Below are 20,323 nucleotides of genomic sequence, written 5' to 3'. Positions count from 1 at the left end.
AGATGGAAAAAAATAAAGACTTAATGTTTTTTAGAAAAATGCTTTATTAATACTTACTTGTGACAATAAGTGTTATCACAGCACTGATCTCCCAGATAGTTAGTTGTTCTGGCAAGAAGAGAGATTTACTGGGATGCAGTATACTTTCTCCCTATTTTTACACTTTTCACATAAGGGTATCGTATAACCTAAAGTCTTCAGTCACTGATTAGATTTTCTTCCAAAACCAACCAACCTGCAGTGTGTTTTGTTTAACCCTCACATACCCTATTGGTGTCTTGCTTCATCATTGGGTCTCATTCTGGTCCCTACAAACCAGAATAGGCTTAACCATTTCCAAATATTGCTCTCAATGGGGACTACTACAGGTATGGATAAAAATACCTAACGGTCACCACTGAATCCTTTTATTTGGGTATGCTTGCTAAGGTTAAAATCAGTTTTTTCTTGGGTGACTCGGAGGCTCAGGTAATGACAGTTTAAAAGCTGTTGACCATCAATGATGCACCTCTATCACTAGCTTATAATAACATTTCTTAAAGTCAAATCCAAAGACCAGTGCACCAAATAGAGATGTTCCCTAGGAAGCCACTTAGACAAAAGGCTTTGAAAGCTATGACACCTCTGCTTGAATGAGCTCCAGATATAGAGGTACCTATTCCTATCTCCTGCATGACCCATCACACTTATCTTGCTATGGTGGGTAAAGAAACTGAGTTATACAGCTTCTTGACTGCATTCAGGAGTTGCTTTGTCCCAAGGGGTCTGAGCTCCTCTCACATCCTCATACATCTGAATGCATCTCACCACACGCAACGTAAGTTTTTTTTAAAAAGTTTTTTTTTTTAGGAATGCGTGATATTGAGCCACCTAGTTTGGGACTTGGCATTTCTGGACACTGTAAACAAAACTCCTTCTGGAGTGAACATTTCAGCTGACACATCCAAAGCTCTCAGGTCTGTTACCAACGTAGAGAAAATAAAATACAGTAATATTACCAGCTTCCTTGACAGTTTCTCTTCTTGAAAAAACCTGATCGTCCTGCCAAGATTCCAAGAATCTAAAGATGTTCTTGTGTATATACTGGACTGCATTAGACTATGGTGGTCATTATGACAATGGCAGTGACTGTTAAAGTGGCGGTAATGCCGCCAACAGGCTGGCGGTAATTACTGCCAAATAATGACCATGGCAGTGATAACTCCCACAGACAGCCAATGTACCACACCATCCTCCAGGGCGCTAACAGCACTGACCACAGCTGGAGCCATCAACAGCCAGGTGGAAGACAAGGAAGCGCACACCACATTGTGACATAGCAAACCGCCACGATTTCCGGGGTGATGCCAACGCCATCAAAAGCCTGGCGGAAACAGAACACAGAAGACGAAAGACTCACCATCAGAGACACAGAAGAACAACACCGCCATGGAACCGGAACTACGAGTCTTCCCGACGCTCTTCTACGCCATGCTCCACCTGGAACACCAACGAAGATGATGAGTACAGTCGCCTAGCATACAAGGGAGGGAGGGAAAGGAGAGTGAGACACTCACACACACTCTCACACACTCACCATTCACACACCAACCATACACACACACACCATTCACTCACCAACCATACACACACACCATTCACACACCCACCATACACACACACACACACCATTCATACACCAACCATACACACACACACCAACCATTCACACACCAACCATTCACACACCAACCATTCACACACCAACCATTCACACACCAACCATTCACACACCAACACCATACACACACACCATACACACACACACCATACACACACACACCATACACACACACACCATACACACACACACCATACACACACACACCATACACACACACACCATACACACACACACCACACACCATACACACACACCACACACCATACACACACACCAACCATTCACACACCAACCATTCACACACCAACCATTCACACACCAACCATTCACACACCAACCATTCACACACCAACCATTCACACACCAACCATTCACACACCAACCATTCACACACCAACCATTCACACACCAACACCATACACACACACACCATACACACACACACCATACACACACACACCATACACACACACACCATACACACACACACCATTCACACACCAACCATTCACACACACACCAACCATTCACACACCAACCATTCACACACACACCATTCACACACACACACCAACCATACACACACACCATTCACACACATACCATACACACAACCAGCTGCAGTGGAAAAACAATCTCGCAGGACACACGTCATAATAATGCAAGGAGAATTACTAGGTGTAACTGATATTGTAATTTGATGCCAACAACCATCATATTGTCCATGTGATAAAATAAATGAATTGAGTAAATGTCCAGAAAGGGCCAATGGCCAGTCCAAAGTAGAGAAGGCACACATGGCCAGAGAGCACAGCCCAAGCCCCAACTTGTTACCTGACAATATCCGCACAGCACTGTGCAGGGGCATTATTTTGAAAGTGAGCAGGCACCTCAGGGGGAAGGGGGTTGGGGGGCACCTCAGCAGAAGCGGGGAACTTGCCCACTTGTTCTGGAGGGGGGGACCATGCCCATTTCTCATTGCTGGGGAGTACCAGGTCACAGTCTCTGAGGTGGGGAACTTGCCCAGTGGTTCTGGAGGGGGCCCCATGCCAATTTCTCATTGCTTGGGATGGCAAGGTCACAGTCTCTGAGGTGGGGATTTTGCCTATTGGTTCTGGAGGGGGCTGCTTGTACATCAGTCCCAGGAGGGTGGCCTACATGCCCTCTGCTGCAGGTGATGGCTGTTGTGTCTCAGCTGCAGGTGAAGGCTCCTCACCCACTGCAGGTGGAGGGGGCCTCTTGCCTCTCTTAGTTGGTGGAGTGGGAACCTTCCCTTTTTGGGGTGTAGGAGAGGGATCCTTCCCCTTCTTGGGTGGTGGAGTTGGATTCTTCCCTTTCTTGGGTGGTGTTGTCGGAACCTTTCCTTTCTTGCCTCCACGACTATGAAGTGCCTCCCCTGTCCCCGTGTCATGTCCTTTGGGTTTCACCACCCTAGTCCTACCATTCTGAGGCAGAGGTGTGCTCACAGTAGGAGTGGCAGCCGTCACACTCTGGGGCCCCTTCTTGCAAGCAGCTGTTGACTTGATGGGAGCATTGGGAGACTGGCTGAGGTGCTGGGCTCGGTCGTTGAGACCCTGCTCTTACGGGCAGGACAGAGGGGGTGGAGGGGTAGGGAAGAGGTCAAGTTGGGCAAGAAAAAGCATATTAGGGACGGTGGGGCGGGATGAGGGAGGAGGGATGGGAGTGGAGGTTGAGGGAGTGGTTGTTGGAGGTGTACATCTGCTGGACTTAGGGGCAGTGTGCGTATGTGAGGTGGATGGCTTTTGGGAGTCTGAGTGCGTGCGTTTGTGTCTCTTAGGAGTGGGGGCAGACAGGGTGGGAGAGGACACCGGGGACGCATGGATGGATGTTGTGGAGGTGTCTGCAAGTGAGGTGTGTTCGCTGCTTGGTGTAGTGATGGTGGTGGCTGTTAATGCAGTGCATGCAGGTGTGAGTGTGGATGTGAGGGAGGAGAAGGAGGAGGAGGAGACAGTGGAGGTAGTGGTGTAGTGATGGTGGTGGCTGTTGATGCAGTGCATGCAGGTGTGAGTGTGGATGTGACTGTGAGGGAGGAAAAGGAGGAGGGGGAGACAGTGGAGGCAGTGGATGTGGTTATGTGTGCAACTGTCTGTTGTTTGTGTGCTTGTGGCCTGAAGTGTGCGGCCTGTGTCTGTCTGTGCCACTCTTGTCTGATGTTTGGTGTGCATGCTTGTCTGTATGTGTGCATGGGATGGGTTGGTGTACAGGGGCCTGGAACTGGGAAGTGGTAGTTGGAGGGGGAACGGTAGGAACAGGGACCATGTCTGCCATCAGAGAGGAGGCCAGAGCCTGAAACGATCTCTGTTGGCCCGCCAAACCACTGTGGATGCCCTATCCGGGATGCCAGCCACAGGATGGCATTCACATTGGTTGACTGCCTTACAAAGATGGTCGTCAGGAGGTCAATAGCCTCTTTACTGAGAGCAGCAGGGCTCACTGGGGCAGGGACTGAGGTGCCCGAGGCGAAGGAGATGTCCACCGTCCTGGGTGAGTGGGCACGGGCAATTTGATGAGGGGCTACTGGGAGGACAGTGCTGTTACGGGGGTGGCAGCTGTACCAGTAGCTGGGGTGGTCCCAGGGGTGTCCACCACCACCAGGGAGCTTCCATCGGAGTAGGAATCAGAGTCAGTGTTGTCACCTCCTGTGCCCGCCATGGTGCTCCCCTCGCCCTCCATCCCACTGGTTCCCTCAGCGTTGGTGGACTCTGCCTCTTGTGGGATGCAGCACCCTCTGTTGCCGATGCCCCTGCTCGTCCGCCAGATGATGTTAATTGACACATGGACAGGACATGAGAGAGAGAAAAAAAAAACTGGCTCAATCTCGGCACCAACAACACAGTTGGCATACACATTACCATCACACACAGGGATCAGGATTGTGCACTATGCACCGAACTGGCATTCAATTGGCTAGGTGCCACAGTAAGATGAGGGCCAAACACCGCCAACTGCACACCTTCTGGGACCCACTTAGCCCTGCCTGACATGGAAATTGAACCTAGCTAGGTTAACAGATTTAGCAATACACCCATTACCCTTGAGCTGGATCACGCTGCAATGTCTGACCTGGCTTTAAGGGGCACCCACTAACTGACACCCACCACCAGGATCCCATGCCATCTACAGAGCATTGTTGTTACGCCCACTGTACTCACCCCCTTGTGGCTGCTGTGCTGCCCTCAAGCGCACATCCAGCTCTGGGTAGGCCACCGCCAGTATGCAGGCCATCGAGGGGGGGGGGGGGGGGGGGGGGTCAGGTTCCTACGGACACCCATCCCGAGCTGGGCCTCCACAGTCTTCCGGGCTCAGCGTCTCAGGTCCTCCCAACTTTTCTGACAGTGGGTGCTTTGATGGGCGCTGACCTGCAGAGGTAATGCAGACAAGAGGACACCATTAATCATACAAACCAGCCTGTCACACGTATGGCCCACAAATCCAATTTCCAACTCCACTGGCACACACATCACCTGGTGCCCAATATGTGCACTGCCACCAGACATACCCCCCAAATGACACGATGCTTGCTCACACATCTCCATGCAACTTTGTCACATGCTTCGTGCCCAAGGTGTACTAACTTGTTGGTCTGGAGGCTACAGCTGTCCATACTGGGGTAGGACCCCATCCACCAAGCGCTCCAACTCCTCTGAAGTGAAGGCAGGGGCTTTTTCCCCAGTCATACCGGCCATGGCAGGATCCAGACACAGGTCACAGCAGCACACGCAGTGTAGGTATTGTCTTGTTGAAAGTCTGGAATCAAGTGAGGTTAAAGATAGAAAATGGTGGTCACGTCCGCAGCGATGTACACTGTCACCGCCACTGGTGATCCCCATTGGACTGTACTCTATAGAGCCCTATATTAGCCAATGAGGAATTGCACGGCAGTGCAAGACCGCCTTCCGCCATGACGCCCAACGCCGGCGGAGTTACCTCACTTTCACCTGTCCCTAGATACAGGACACGCGGTTGCCATTTTATGGTGGTGTATAATATTCAGATGATGGAGAACTGCGTCATTGCTATATTTGCACATACATTGCCATTCCCATTGTCCCATCACGTAAATGCTCTATGTACACTGAGGTGGTGTTTCCATTGTTCAAATTGTGACCGCCTACTCACTCTTGTGTCCCTTAGATAACTAGAACTGCGGATGAATAGGAGGAGGAGGCAAACCCGCATGTACAGACCCCTTGTGGACTTGGCTACACTGGAGGACAGGCACATTATACTGACCTATAGACTGGACCGGGCCACAGTCACAAATCGGTGTGCTCAGTTAGAGACTGATCTGATATCAGCTATCCGTCATCCCACTGGGATCCCCCCTCTTGTGCAAGTTCTATCTGTGCTTAATTTCCTGGCAACTGGTTCTTTCCAAGTGACCGTGGGCTTGGCAGCAGGAATGTTACAGCCAGTGTTACACAATAGTGCTGGCAAGGGTTTTGTCTGCCTTGGTTAAACACATGTGCGCAGCTACATTGCATTCCCGCAGGTGAAAGATTGAGCCACTGTGAAAGCTGGATTCTATGCAATGAGACATATACCCAATATTATTGGGGCGAATGACGGAAAAAATATTGTTTGTTCCCCCACCCCAGGCAAGAATGAACAGATGTTCAGGAATCAGAAGAGTTTCCACTCACTCATTGTCCAAAAGGTGTGCCTGGCTGACCAGTAGATCTCTCACGTCACTGCCAAATATCCTGGGTTGGTGCGTGACTCCTTCCTCCTGAGGAATAGCAGCATTCCAAATGCGATGGCACCTCTACACAGGCCGAGGGTGTGGCTAATAGGTGAGCCTGAGTCCCAACCCAATGTATGTCAGTGTATGCCTTCAGGAGTTATCCCCAAAGCATTGTGTGAGGCTGATGTTTGACCCTCAATACTTGCAGGTGACTGGCTAACCAAACCTATCGTGGCTCATGACCCCTGTGAGGAATGCCAGGACACGGGCTGAGAATTGGTATAATGATGCACATGGACGAACTAGGCGGATCATCGAGCGAACGTTCGACCTCCAGAAAACCAGGTTCGGATGCCTCCATCTGACAGGTGGATCCCTGTGCTACTCACCCGAGAAGGTCTGCCAGATAGTAGTAGCATGCTGCATGTTGCACAACCTGACCCTCAGACGACATGTGCCTTATCTGCAGGAGGAGTGGATTGGAGATGCCCCTGTGGCAGCAGTGGACCCTGAGGACAGTGAAGATGAGGAGGCAGAGGATGAAGATGTGGACAACAGAACATCAGTTATACGTCAATACTTCCAATGACACACAGGTGAGACTGTGGAACTGACCATTACTCTGACTATTGATGTTATCTGTGTGGCTGTAGCAGGATGGCATTAACTTCCTTTACATCTCAACTACTGTCACCTATGGCATCTCATTTTGCAGATGTTGGTGTTGTAACAACTGTGTACTGATATGTTGACTACAGACAGCTGAAGGTCATTATTTGTATGCTATCACAGTGTTCAGATCATTTGCACAAGATTTCACTGTTTCTATAATTGCACATTTACATCACATAAAACACTATCACTCAAGTTGTGTTCAAGGGTGTTTATTGTAGTGCAAAATATAGCCGGACAAGTGCAATGGAATGGGGTGATGGTAGAGGTAAGTCCAGGCAATAGTTCCTGTCTGTTTGTAGCACAGGTCCAGTGTCCAAGGGACAATAGGAAGGGGAGCTAAGGCAGTTCAGAATGGACAAGGTGACGGGGTGGGACACAAGGGAGACATTCAGGAGGGTCTCATATCCTGGCGGTGGTCTTGGTCTTTGTCTTGGCATGTATCTCTGGCTTCGGTCTGGGTCGCAGGGACCGTTTGCGGGGTGGTTCACCTTCTGCAGAGGGAGGGGTGCTGGTGGCCTGTGGGTCCTGTGGCAGGGCCTCCTGTGCACTAGCTGCAGCAGATGTGGAGGGCTGGTCAGTGGACTGGCTAGTGGTTGGGGCCTGCTGGTGTGCTGTCCATTCGCTCATGATGTTGGCCATGTCAGCCAGCTCTCCTGCTATGGAGACCATGGTGGTGTTGTACCTCCTGCAGCCGCATGTTCTCCTGCATGTTGGTAAGGATCTGGCCCATCTTCTCCTGGGATAGTTGGTAAGCCCCCAGGACATTAGCGAGTGCCTCCTGGAGAGTCGGTTCCATGGGCCTGTCCCCCCCCCGTGCACAGCTGTCCTCCCAGTGTCCCTGTTCTCCTGTGCCTCTGTCCCCTGAACTGTGTGCCCACTGCCACTGATCCCAGGACCCTGATTGTCTTGGGTGTGAGGTGTGGTCTGGGGTACCTGTACAGGTGGGCACACCACTGATTGATGTGTCCTGGGGACAGAGGTGTGGGGACATTGGGTGGGTGCTGTGGTGTTGGATACTGAGGGGAGAGGCGCTGTGGTGGACTGTGAGTGGGCTGGGGTGGCCGACTGACCAGTGGCCCCTGATGGGCCAGGTGGTTCATCTATATCCTGAATTACAGAGTTACTTTCATCACTGGGAGCATCTTCTGTTGGGGGACTATCCAGTTGTGGCACCTCCTCGCCGCTGGGATTTACTGGGGCACCTGTGGGGTGTAAGTGATGTATTATGCTTCATGTCTGTGACATATTATAATCCCTAGCTCACCCTCTATCGTTGATGTTGCCCTGCCACCTTTGTTTGTGTATGATGATGTATTGTGGAAATATTAGTTCTCCATGCTCTGCATGTTTTTGTGATGGGTGTACATGCACTATTGGGAGGGCTGTACGTGCATTGGTATGGCATGCAGGGCTTGGCATTGGAGTTAGTCAGATGTGTAGGTGCACTTTGTACGATCAAGTGGAGTCATAGGAGTGAGGGGGGGAGATGGCATGGAGGTATGGGGGTGATAAGTAGCAAGAGTTGACTCACCAGTGTCCAGTCCTCCGGCTACTCCAGGGAGTCACTAAGGATGCAGTATTGCCAAGTCTTGCTCCTCCCATTCTGTCAGCTGTGGGGGAGGAGGTGGGGATCCACCACTATTCCTCTGGATGGCGAGGTGGTGCCTTGCTGCCACGGAACGTACCTTCCCCCGTAGGTCATTCCACCTCTTCCTGATGTCGTCCGTTGTTCTTGGATGATGTCCCACGGCATTCACCCTGTCCACGTTCCTCCGCCATAGCTCCATCTTCCTGGCAATGGATAGTTGCTGTACCTGTGCTCCAAACAGCTGTGACTCTACCCTGACTATTTCCTCCACCATGACCCGCAACTCCTCATCTATGAAACGGGGGTGCCTTAGTGGGGACATGGATGTTGTGGTGTGTGTTGTGCAGAAGGTGTGTAGTAATGTGGCGGGATGTTGGGTACATAATGGGTGTTTGTGGTGTGTGTGTATGGTTGTCTCATTGATTTTCGTGTCTGTGTCCTGGCAATTTTTGGTGTCCGTAAAGGGTTGTGGGTAATGAGGGTGTGTTTATAGTGCTGTGTGTGGGTGGGTGTGATATGTGTATAAGTGTCAGGTGTGTGATTTTCGTTTTGGCCACTGTTGTGTGTTTTTGTATTTGGGTAGCCATTCTGAGCGCGCTTGTGTGTACCGCCAATGGTTTACCGCCATTGAATGGCCGCCGTGGTGATTTGTGGGTCATAATGTGGTGGGCGTTGTCTTGTAGGCGTAACGGTATAGGTGTTCGTATCGATGTTTTCACACTGACCTTTGGTCTGGCAAATATGTGTTTGTGACAGTATTCTGTCGGTTTAGTGTGTGTGTGTGTGTGTGTGTGTCATAATATGGTGAACGGATGTTCGCCACTGCGACGGTAAACTGGATTTACTGCTCTTTTCATAATGAGAGCCTATGTCTTTCATCAAGCATTTCACTGCAAAGGAGCCCGCCAGGAGTTCCAGGTCATTGATGTGGAGTTTTGACTCTAGTTGTGACAAGGATCTTTCAGTATTAGTGTCCCTACTTCTGGCTCCCCATCCTGAACAATTTGCATTGAATTCTATGACCAAATCTGCATCTGAGCCAAAAATGGCTTTGCCGTGCCAAACGTCCATGTGCAGAAGCCACAACTGAATCTTGGTTCTGACTTCCTCTGTCAGCGCCATTATTGCTTTGTGGGTCAAACTCCTTACTCATATGTGATGCTTGGAGACTCTCCAGAGCCTGGTAGTGAAGAGGGTCTGGGAAGTTCACCTGGATAAGTAACGCCCTGAGTCCTGCTATTCTGACTAGTAGTCTCAATTAAACTTATTTCCCCCCCCCCCCCCCCCCCCCCCCAAAGTCCTCCTCAGCTCCCTCCTAATGAGATCCATCTTCTTTTGTGGAAACCAATGTCTGTTGTGTAGAATCTATGATGAACCCTAGAAATGATATCCTTTAAGAAGGTTTGAATTATGACTTCTTGTCTTTAATGATGAACCCTAATCCATGAAGTAATGAAACTGCTAACACCAGCTCTCCTTGTAGTCATGCTGGATCCTGGTCCATCATCAAGATGTATTCCAGATAGATAATGAGTCAAATGCCACTGGACCTCAGCAGTTCTATGACAGGTCTTAGCATTAGATGACATATACACCTGATGTCTCCACAGAAATTGAATGAACCTCCTTTGTGGGTGAAAATTGGTATTGCCACATATGCATTCTTCAAATCCAGTCTTGCCATCTAATTGTTCTGTTTGAGCATGTCTCTGAGAAAATGTATTCCTTCCATTTTAAAACAGTGAAACACCACACATTGGCTAAATTCCTTTAAATGTATTATCGGATGATGCCACTTTCCTTTTTCTCAGAGGAACAGATTATTTAAGAACGATCTGGGTTGTAAGACAGCCCTCCAAATTGCCCCCTTGCCTGTGAGCACCCTTATTTGTTCGTCTATAACAAATGTGTCTGACTGGAAAATAAGACAGGGGATTGGGTTGTCTCCTCTGAACTGGAGTTCTGGAAAACTCTGTTTGAAAACCTGATACTGTTTGCAGCACCCAGTTGTCTCATATCACTCACTTGTGAAGAAACCCAGTTATTCTTACCTGTCTCTTTAAGTCAGTAAGAAAGGTATTCCTTACTTGTTGGATCCACCTGGTGCGTTGTTTTTGCTTCAGAAGGCTACTTCGCCTCCACGGCCTCTGGTGTGAAGGTCTGCTGATTCCTTGACTTCCAGTGTATCCTCTGAAGTGTTCTCCTCCATCCTGGTCTGCTCGGACTACTCTCCGGTCTCCCAGGTATACTGGGACCATGCTCTTCTCTTGAGTCTTCATCTTGGTCCTGCTCCATCGTCATGGACTCCTGATGGGGTAGGGTCTTCCCTTCTTTGGTATTCCCAGGATTACGAGTATCCCCAGAATTCTTTAAGGTGGTGCCCACCTTTTCAGAAAAGCTTGCCTCGCCTCTCAAAGATGTAGGAGGGAAAGGAGTTCATCACTGTCTTGGGTTTCCCTCAGTGTTTTGGAGCAACCTGAGGCTGCGTTTAACTGCCAGTATTAGGATTTGTTTGCTCAGGGGCACTCATGCAGTGGAGACCACATTCTTTAAAGATGGGTTATTGGTCTCAACACAGTCGTCATCCGGGGAAGGATGAACAGGTCTTCGATCAGACCTTCATCTCTATGCTCCCGGTGTACACCTGCCATAATGCTCAGGTGTGTTCATTTTTATACTGGTGAAAAGAAAGGTGGACGCCAGTCTTGTATAGGAAATAGTTATATGTGTTCTGCTCCTAGTGAACTGTGTCTTAGTTACTACTGGCCTACTGGGCATAGGAATATGTGGGTGTCACTGGTACTTCGTTAAATAGGGCAGCAGGCAGAAGTCCTCTGACCTGAGGCATTGTAATAATGCAAAAGTATCTGTATTTACTTCACTGAATAGAAAACTACCCTTGAGCTTATTACCACTAAGTCCCCCAAAGTACAAAGCATTCACTACAGGGCCCTAGTGTGCACACAACTGAGTCTCTTCATCTCAGCCACTGGAGGAGATAATCGAGACTCCACCACTTTCCCTTCTGACCCTTTTAGTGGGATTGACAGGATTCCCCACGGAGCATCCTCATATTTGCTGAATAGACCGGCGCATCCTCCAAATTAAGCAGCAATTTCATTGCATGGTTTGCACTTCCCACCCGAACGGTCTCAGACGGAGTTGCGAGGTCGAACCCTCAGAGGAGAAAGATACTAGACCACTGTCTGATCAAACGCGATGCTAAGCAGTAAGGAGGGAAACAGATCACAGTGCTTGAAAAATTCAGACAACTTAAACCAGACATTTCTTCTGTGAAAACCAGTCTGAAGTTAAATGCACTGGTCTGGCTGCTGAACACTGAAGAAAAAGGGAGTGTTTTTTTTCTTTTTCTGGTAGGCTTCATTCAGTTTTACGACACGTGGTATGTACTTCCGGTGCTGATATGTTGTGGTTATAGTGTTGCTCAATGAACTGCTAAGCAGAATAAATGAAAAAAGTTATGCATATTCTGAGCCTCCATTCTTGTATGGCCTCCGGGTGATATTTAAAGACCCAGCTTTTCACGTTCTCGTTGGAATAGAAGTAATACCAACTTTACAGTAACCATGAACTTGATTGTATATTTTGCTATAAGTTAATTATATGGATTTGCAAGAGCTTTAATGTTATTCTGACGCTAATGAAAAGCTCTAAATAAATATATAGCACATGTTTTAGTGTTGCCCGTGGTTGCTTGTCTTAGATCGTTGCACCTAAGCATATCATGCCGAGAAGAAATATGAGAAATAGAAAATATCCAATCTACATTAATTTAGTGTTGGTCCTAAAGTTAGCCGTTGTCTGTGGAATCAACCCAAGCGAGACAGAAGAGAGTTTTATGTATACAGAAGTAAATAAGGCAGATGTTCTGAATTTGTCTTTGTGTGTGGTTTGAGTGAATGTGTGTGTTCCATTCTTTGCAGACAAGTTACTCCCTGGTGACATTCCCTGGCATCTAGGACCACAAGTGGTGTGCTACCATATGTGCATTATCGTGACACAGTCGGGTCTAGGCATTATGTTAACCTCTACCTGCATCTGGTGGTCATTGCTTCATGATGATCCTACGTGACATATTTTTGCATCTTATGTGTATTTTTGGTAATCCTTGGGATGTTCGTTGCCACCCCTGGCATAGTGATGGACATGGTCCATCAATGGCATATTGTGGGTATTTTTGATGTAATTGACTTGTGTTTGCCCCCCCCCCCCCCCCCCGCATAATAATGTCCATTTAAGACATGCTGTGCCATTATTGGCACTTAAGTGTTCTGCTCTAGCACAGTGGTGGCCCTGGAATAATGGCGACCTCCCCTGGCATATTGTATCTGTATCCAGACTAGGGATGGACCGAACTCGCAGCACTCTGCAGCATTCCGCAGCATTCCGCGGAGTAACAGAAAAACTCTGCAGTATTCCATGGAATTCAGCCGAGTGGAAAATATGCTGCTCGCTCTGCAGTTTGTCGCCAGTAGCGCGAGCAGTGCTGAAAATCTGAGTGAACGGCACCATGCATTGCACAAGAGCGTGCTGCCATTAGAGAGGATTTTGCTGCCTCTCGGTTAGAAAATCTACTCAAGATTTTGCGGATTCGAACTGTCAAAATATCATTTTTGACAGGCCCAAGCCTTTATATAATATATTCAAAGTTTCACATACGTAGCCCTTATTGCCCATAAAGTCTGGGTTAAGCTATTTAAAAGCAGTACATGTAGATATTAATGGTTAACATGTCCTTACAGTGAAATACCCCCAAAACTATTTTCACTGTAGCAAGGCTGTATTGAGCTACAAATGCTGAATTCGGATTGGTAGCAATTAGAAAATAATTATAATGCTCTTTTGAACTGTAATTTAAAGTCTCCTTTAATGATGAGCCAGGGAACCCCTGGGCCAGCATACTTTAAAGGAGTCCCGGGGCCCCAGCTCCGGACCCTAAAGATCAGCATTAGGTCACAGGACCAAGAAACCCAAGACCCAGAAGAAAGGATGCTGCTCCCCACTACTGAAGCACAATGGAAACAGAGGAAGGAAAAGGATGTCCCCAGCTTCCTCCCAGCGTTGTGTGCAGGGAGCAGCCGAAGTTGAAGGGGCTTTGGGGCTCACCCAATGGCCCTCACTGCAGAACTTGCATTGGGGGTGTCCCGGGTCGGATTAGGCATTCCTGCTAAAAAAAAACAAAAAAAAAAAAAACAAACACAAAACAAAATACATGGGTCTTTCACACAGCAAGAAAGCTAATAAAAGATTTACTATTGCACCCCATATTGTTGTTTGGGGCCTTAATTTGCATATTTGTGTTGTCCCAGTCTGCAGCCCCCCTTGACTAGCTTTTGGAAATTAACCCTATGTCTCCCCACTCAAAAGAAGCGTGACCTAGAGAGGCTTTCATTAACTGTAAATTACTTTTAAGGCTGGATTTTTTTTTTCTACACCCTGGGAGTGCAGAGATCTCCAGTGGGTGGCCTAAAGCTGTATAAGAAAGTCTTACACACGTTGTGTGTTTTAAATGCTTTATTGATAGTGTATTGCTAATAGTCGTTTGACAAACATTGCAATGCGTTATTGACCATAATGAATGCATTTAAGCATGATTACTCGGTGAGTATGGTAATTTTTAACTGGTGATTATTGGCCCTTTACTGTGTTAACTCCTTGATAAAGCCAATAGGCTTGCATTATATATTTAAGTGGTGAACCCGGCAAAGCCAGTAGTCTTGCCTTAGATTATTGTTGTGGTGACTCCTTCACAAAGCCAATAGATGTGCCTTACATATTGATGCAGCAGTTACTTTGACACAGCCAATAGGCTTGCTTCATTTAAAGTGATACCCCTTTATATTATGATGTTGTATCTTTTATGAGTGAGGATACTGTCATTTTGGTGGTTGTGACTGAGAATGGTTCAAATGCGACTTGAGAAGATCATCAAAGGTATTGTTAATTTACCTCATGTAAATATATTTGTAAATTTATGCTTAGTGTACTTAACAATCATTTACTGAGTGTTGTCATTGCACGCCAGCAAATGGTGATTACCAGTCACTCCACCTCCTCTCAGTAGGCCTTGAAATGCTCTGCTTCACTACCCTGAACGAGTTGAGTGCTACAATGTGTTGGTTCAAATTAGGGGGAAATTGGGGGCCTATTACTTTCGCAGGCCTCACTTCCTGCCCCACTAATAACCCAGTTTTTTATGTATACCAGTTAGGATCATGCCAGTTCAGCCATTTCTGAAGGGGGGCGCATAGGAACTTTACCATTTTTTAGGAGGGGTGAAGTACAGAGAGTTCTAAAGCCATCAAAAATATAAGACCAAGAAAAAGACGAAATTTCAGGATGACCACACAGAAAAAGGCAGATTTCCTACAATCCCCTTATCCAAAGGCTGTGTCCTAGTGAAGGAACTCTGAAAGCACCATTAGTTATGATGAAATTGTAGATCTGAAATGCATATCATAATAGCGTAACAGTAAGAGTTGAATCCACCCTCAAACCCAGTTCAATAGTCATAAAATTATTGTGGTTAGACTAAAAAAGGGAGAAAGTGCAGGGACGGTTAATGGAGATAAATGTCACTAAGCTACCAGGCGGACACCCAAGATAAAAGGTTAGTAGCTATCAAGGTGGGTAGGTTCAACTAGCCAAGTTTCCTGTAGATCAGTAATCTGCGACCTGTTAAATAGAAGAAACACAGTCTGTGTAATGCCATTTCTTCTCTAAGCCGGCAACACCCTAAGATTGTACCCTAAATATTACATCACAAATGCCTCTCCTTTCACAATAGTTTGTATGGGGAGGTCAGGTCGGAGCCAGGTTCTTTTGTCAGAGGAGTCCTATTTTGGAAACTCTTAGCAGGTACGCTGAGTGAGGGAATCTGGGTTAAATGGTGAGGCCCCAAAAGTCTAAATCATTAGAATCTAAGGATAATAGAAAAATCAAGCCAATTCTGGTACTGGAGACTGTAAGTCTCTCTTGCCCTCTCCTTCCCCGTTTTGACATTTCCAAACAAACTTGTTTCAGATAACCCCAGTCAGAATTGTACCAGCATTCACATTCCCTTTAAAGATTGGCTGTGGTAGTTCGCTAGGACGTCAAGTCGAAGCACTGCAAAGTCACGATGTTCGAACATACTTATTGGATGTTTATGAAAAAAAGAAATAGTGGGACAACATTGACCTTGTCCATACCCTCGGCGTCTTCAGACTCCCAAGCTAGCATTGTCTCTTGAGCTGATTAGGGGAGAATTCCTCCAATATAAGAATTACTCTTTTTGTTTCTACAGAACATAATAATATTTCTTGCTTCCTTTTCTGATTTGCAAACATGCATGGTGTTATATCATATTTGTCAGCCGGTCTAGGAATTTAATTTTCACTGTTGCACCGACCACTCTGAACTTTCCAATTAACTGTCCTAATTGCCACTGGCAACTAGTCATAGTTGGACATACATGCCACCCTTCTGCTTATACAAGATCTTGAACTGTTGGTGCCCGGGGACAGATATGCACGACAGTACAGCCATTCAACACCCTAAATTGCAAATTGTAATAAGATTGTCCAAAACACCAGTCTCTGTCAAACTTTTTTGGACCTTAATTCATTGAAGTCTTATGGCATAGTAGTAATCCATATTACATATTTTAGATAGGTTCAAAGTTCCAGTGAACGCAGAAGAGCATGGTGGAGTAGACCTGTATAAAATGAATACTCTACACGGGTCATATGTTTTCTGTATGGTAATATCCTCTTGCATGCTGCAATCCCCTCCACAATACTTACAAGCTGTGATGCTTCTTCCGAGAAATTCAGACTTCTTGCTGGTTTTCAGATCAGCTGGAACAAATCATTTGTTTCGATTCTGGGTATGAAAGATATTGCATGTTACTGCAGCTCCAACAGGATAGTACGCTATGGCTTTAGATACTTGAGGTTTGTAGTCCCACAATATGCAAAGTATTTTTGGCAACATAATTGAAACAGAGTACTTCTTTATTTCAGGGTAGATGCTCAACACTGATGTGGTTTGCTCCTTTCTCTACTGGGCAGAGTTTGGTGATCTCTCTTACGAGTTTTCTCTGTGTCCTGCAGAATGCACCTTTCTGGGTCCCAATTGAGGATTTTCTTTTTTTTTTATCTAAAGATTGTGTGAGATTTGATGCTCATTTAGAAAGAACGAAGCATAAGGAATTTCCAGACTCAAAAAGAACCAGAATCCATTTAACAACACAATACCAGAATCTTGCCAGTATAATAACGAGAGGAGAAAAGGCATGAATGTGAGAGTGAACTCAAAAAGTAGGCACAACATTCAGCATCACCAGACCAAAACAATTCAAGAAATGTAGGAAGAAGAGCAGTTGCTAAGTGTGGTTCTGTTTATGGTTAGGAACTCCGTGCTGATCTGCCAAACTCTTCCCTAGTTATGCCCTTGCTACATTACAAGTAATGAAGAAAATGATCTGACCATAAATAATATGAGCTTGAATTTATGATTTTAAAAATTCAACAGTAAGTGACAGTAATTGATTTTTTGGTTTGCAGAATGTCGTATCCAGGATACCCACCTTCCGGCTACCCTGCCTATCCCGGATATGCTGTAAGTATTCATTTTATACTATATCCATTTCAACTTTGAATAAGAAAACAAATGCTTCCCATTTTAGTAAGATTTTCACCCATGGCATGCTGTCTATAGTCTTTTACTATCAATAGCTGTATCTTGCTCAACCATTTCAGTGCTCTGTGGCTATGTATATTTCATGGTTTTTATCTAGTCTTCACTACATTAGCCAAACACAACATAAATATAAAAAGCAACTGATTGGTTATTGATACCCAAATCATTTATTTGCAAGCCTTTGTAACAACAGTCACGTAGGATCGCGAAATGACAGTTGTCACAAAAACTTACAAATAAACGATTTTGGTTACAAATAACAATATACATTTGTGCCAATATGCAGGACATCTTGATCACAAACTCCTAATGCCAATGCCTTTGGAAACTCCAAGAAGGCTAGCATTGTATTGGGAAAGACGCATGCTGAAAGACCTTTACACACATTGGATGCAAGACGCTCTGTTATGTTTTATGTTAAAAGGACAAAACCTTTCAGGAAGACTCAGCAATTGTTTGCATCGTGCTCAAACAGCTACTTAGGAAAAACAGTGGCAAAGATCACATTAGCAAGATGGATTGCTCAAATAATTGAGTTATGTCACATCAATGCAGGTGAAGCATTAACAATAGCACTGGAAGCTCACTCAACAAGTAAAAATGGTGCAACTATTGCTTTTATGTCATATTCTCCATTACAAGAAAGAAGCATGGCAGCAAGTTGGTCATCACTGCACACGTTCACTAAACATTATTGTGTTGATAATCAGGTGAACAAGGAAGCTGAAGTTGGGCAGAGAGTGCTAAGACATTTAGTTGAAACCCATCTTCAACCCAGCCACCACAGTAGTAAAAACTGCTTTAAAATCAATGTACAGCATGTGAATCCAGAAAAGGTTCACACTGCAAAACGTAAAGTTTCTTACCTGTAGGTGTAGTTTTGCAGCTTGAAGAATTTTCTAGGTTCACAAGCGGCCCACCCACCCACACCAAAATGATGGGAAGAGAAAAAGAAGAAAGGAAAAAAAATATCTGAATATGGCGACCTAAAGTGGGAACATCCGGAGGAAGTACAACAGCGTCACAAGGAGACGCCAAATGGAGGTTCTGTCGGCATCAACCAGCAAACAGGTAGAAAAGGAAGACAAACACAATTTTTTATATTTTTGTTGAAGTAGTAGAAATTCTGGACCCAACCACTAGGTGGCGGAATAATGAACAGCATGTGAATCCAGAAAATTCTTCAAGCTGCAAAACTACACCTACAGGTAAGAAACTTGAAGTTATTGCAATTTTGTGTTTAAAATAAATTTACTGTTAGTAAGTTTACTGTGTTAGGGAAGGCAAACTGTAACATCACATCACCCTTTCGACTGATCATTCCCCTTTTCAACTTTTGTTGTACTAATTTTTGCTGTTGCAAAATCGCTGCAACACCAATCTGAGCACTGCAGTTAAGCACAGCTTATGTAAATTAAAAACTCCCGCTGAAATGTGATATGAGGAATTAAATGGCCCATGTAATTATGTGCTACAACTGCAGATATTAAATAACTTTTAGCATTACTGGTTTGCTTTATTCTTTTCTCTATATTTTGTTGTGTAGTCATTAAAATGGGTTGAAAACAGGTGAGAAAGTAGCAGATGGCTTGACAAAAACAGTTAGATTTTACCTGCTTGTAAACAGAGGAGGCCCTCTGCTTTACATTCTGGCTGGGTCACTTAAAACTAATACCCATACGTCACCTATTTCTATTTTTCAGCATTGTGTAGGCAAAGCTTCCTCTAGTGTTTAACATGCTCTGTTGCTTATCCTTTCCTGGTCCTCAAGTCAACATTTGTCTTTTAGAGATAGTGAATTACAGGTTTTCTGCTGTCAGGCGTTGTGGTTAGTACACTGTTCTGATACTTCCTCTGAGCTCTCTTTATTTAGGTCTGACTGGGGCGCGCTGTGCCAGGAGCACTGGGAAGAAATGGTTAACAATTTTTCTTAATATTTATAGACTACAGGATTATTTTAACCAAACATATGTAGATCTTTTACTTGTTCAGAAATAGCTAGACTTGAACAACTGTGTGTCGCATACTTTCTCTGGAATGGACCCCACAGGATCAATACTTGGCGTAATGTTTAATGCCATTGGGCTGGGGCTGATCCTACTGCGAGATATAAATGTCTTTGATGATACCTGTTCTTACCTGGACCGTCCGGACGCTAAACAATTGTGAAACTAAAGCAACTGGGCTATTTCCTAAGGCATCATGAGATCCAAATAGAGCTACTGAAAGAAGTGCACTTTCTGAAGGAGGATAGTTAAGGAAGGGTTCCTGAAAGGTTGAGGGGTCGATTCTACCAGGCTTGAATACACACAAGGGTATGGCAGTGTGGTGGCACTTGGGACCAGGGCCTGTTTAGGGCCCATGTGATGGCTGACCTGCGGTGAAGATATGTGTTGCTGGTCCACTTTCAAAATGGGTTAAATGTGTTGTTATTGACATTTTTGCCCTCAAACACAAATGTTGTATCCTTCTTTCCAAAGCTGGTGAACCTGTGTTCACTTTCTGTGTATGCATTAGTAGTGTAAGGAAGGGACAAAAACTCTCGAATGAATGACCAGATTGATTGACTCACCCAACATGTCTGGTACAATAAACAGAGTTGCATGTGTTCTAGGTACTCTTGTCATCTGGAGATTAAGGGCCACATGTAGGTAGCTTTTTGCACGTCGCAAACAGCGAATTTAGTTGTTTGTGACATGCAAAAAGCACATTGCGATGCACAAACCCAGTTTTGCGATTCGGTAACCTGGTTACCGAATCGCAAAACGGGTGTGCGACTCGCAATTAGGAAGGGGTGTTCCCTTCCTAATTGCGACTTGCAGTGGAATGTAGGATTGTTTTGTGACCGCGGTTGCAAAACAATCGCAGTTAGCACCCATTTCAAATGGGTGCTAACCCATTCGCAAAAGGGAGGGGGTCCCCAGGGGACCTCTTTCCTGTTTTGAATGTCACTGAAAACATTTTATCAGAGCAGGTAGAGGTCCTACGG

At 45.8% G+C, this 20,323-nt stretch overlaps 1 protein-coding gene across 2 annotated transcripts in view; it reads left to right on the top strand.

Annotated features, from left to right (window-relative positions):
- Positions 1 to 20,323, top strand: part of ANXA7 (annexin A7) — a 387,587-nt gene that overhangs the window by 58,256 nt on the left and 309,008 nt on the right. For both annotated transcript variants that reach the window (XM_069240454.1, XM_069240455.1), the window contains exon 2: positions 17,199 to 17,253. In XM_069240454.1, coding sequence (XP_069096555.1) covers positions 17,200 to 17,253 — 54 coding nt within the window. In that variant the 5' untranslated portion in view covers position 17,199. The remainder of the gene's footprint in view (positions 1 to 17,198; positions 17,254 to 20,323) is intronic.

The sequence above is a fragment of the Pleurodeles waltl genome, chromosome 6 (genome assembly GCF_031143425.1).
Source record: "Pleurodeles waltl isolate 20211129_DDA chromosome 6, aPleWal1.hap1.20221129, whole genome shotgun sequence".
NCBI classification, from domain to species: Eukaryota; Metazoa; Chordata; class Amphibia; order Caudata; family Salamandridae; genus Pleurodeles; species Pleurodeles waltl.
Note: the sequence above shows the minus strand (reverse complement) of the source record. Positions and strands in the feature narration are given on the sequence as shown.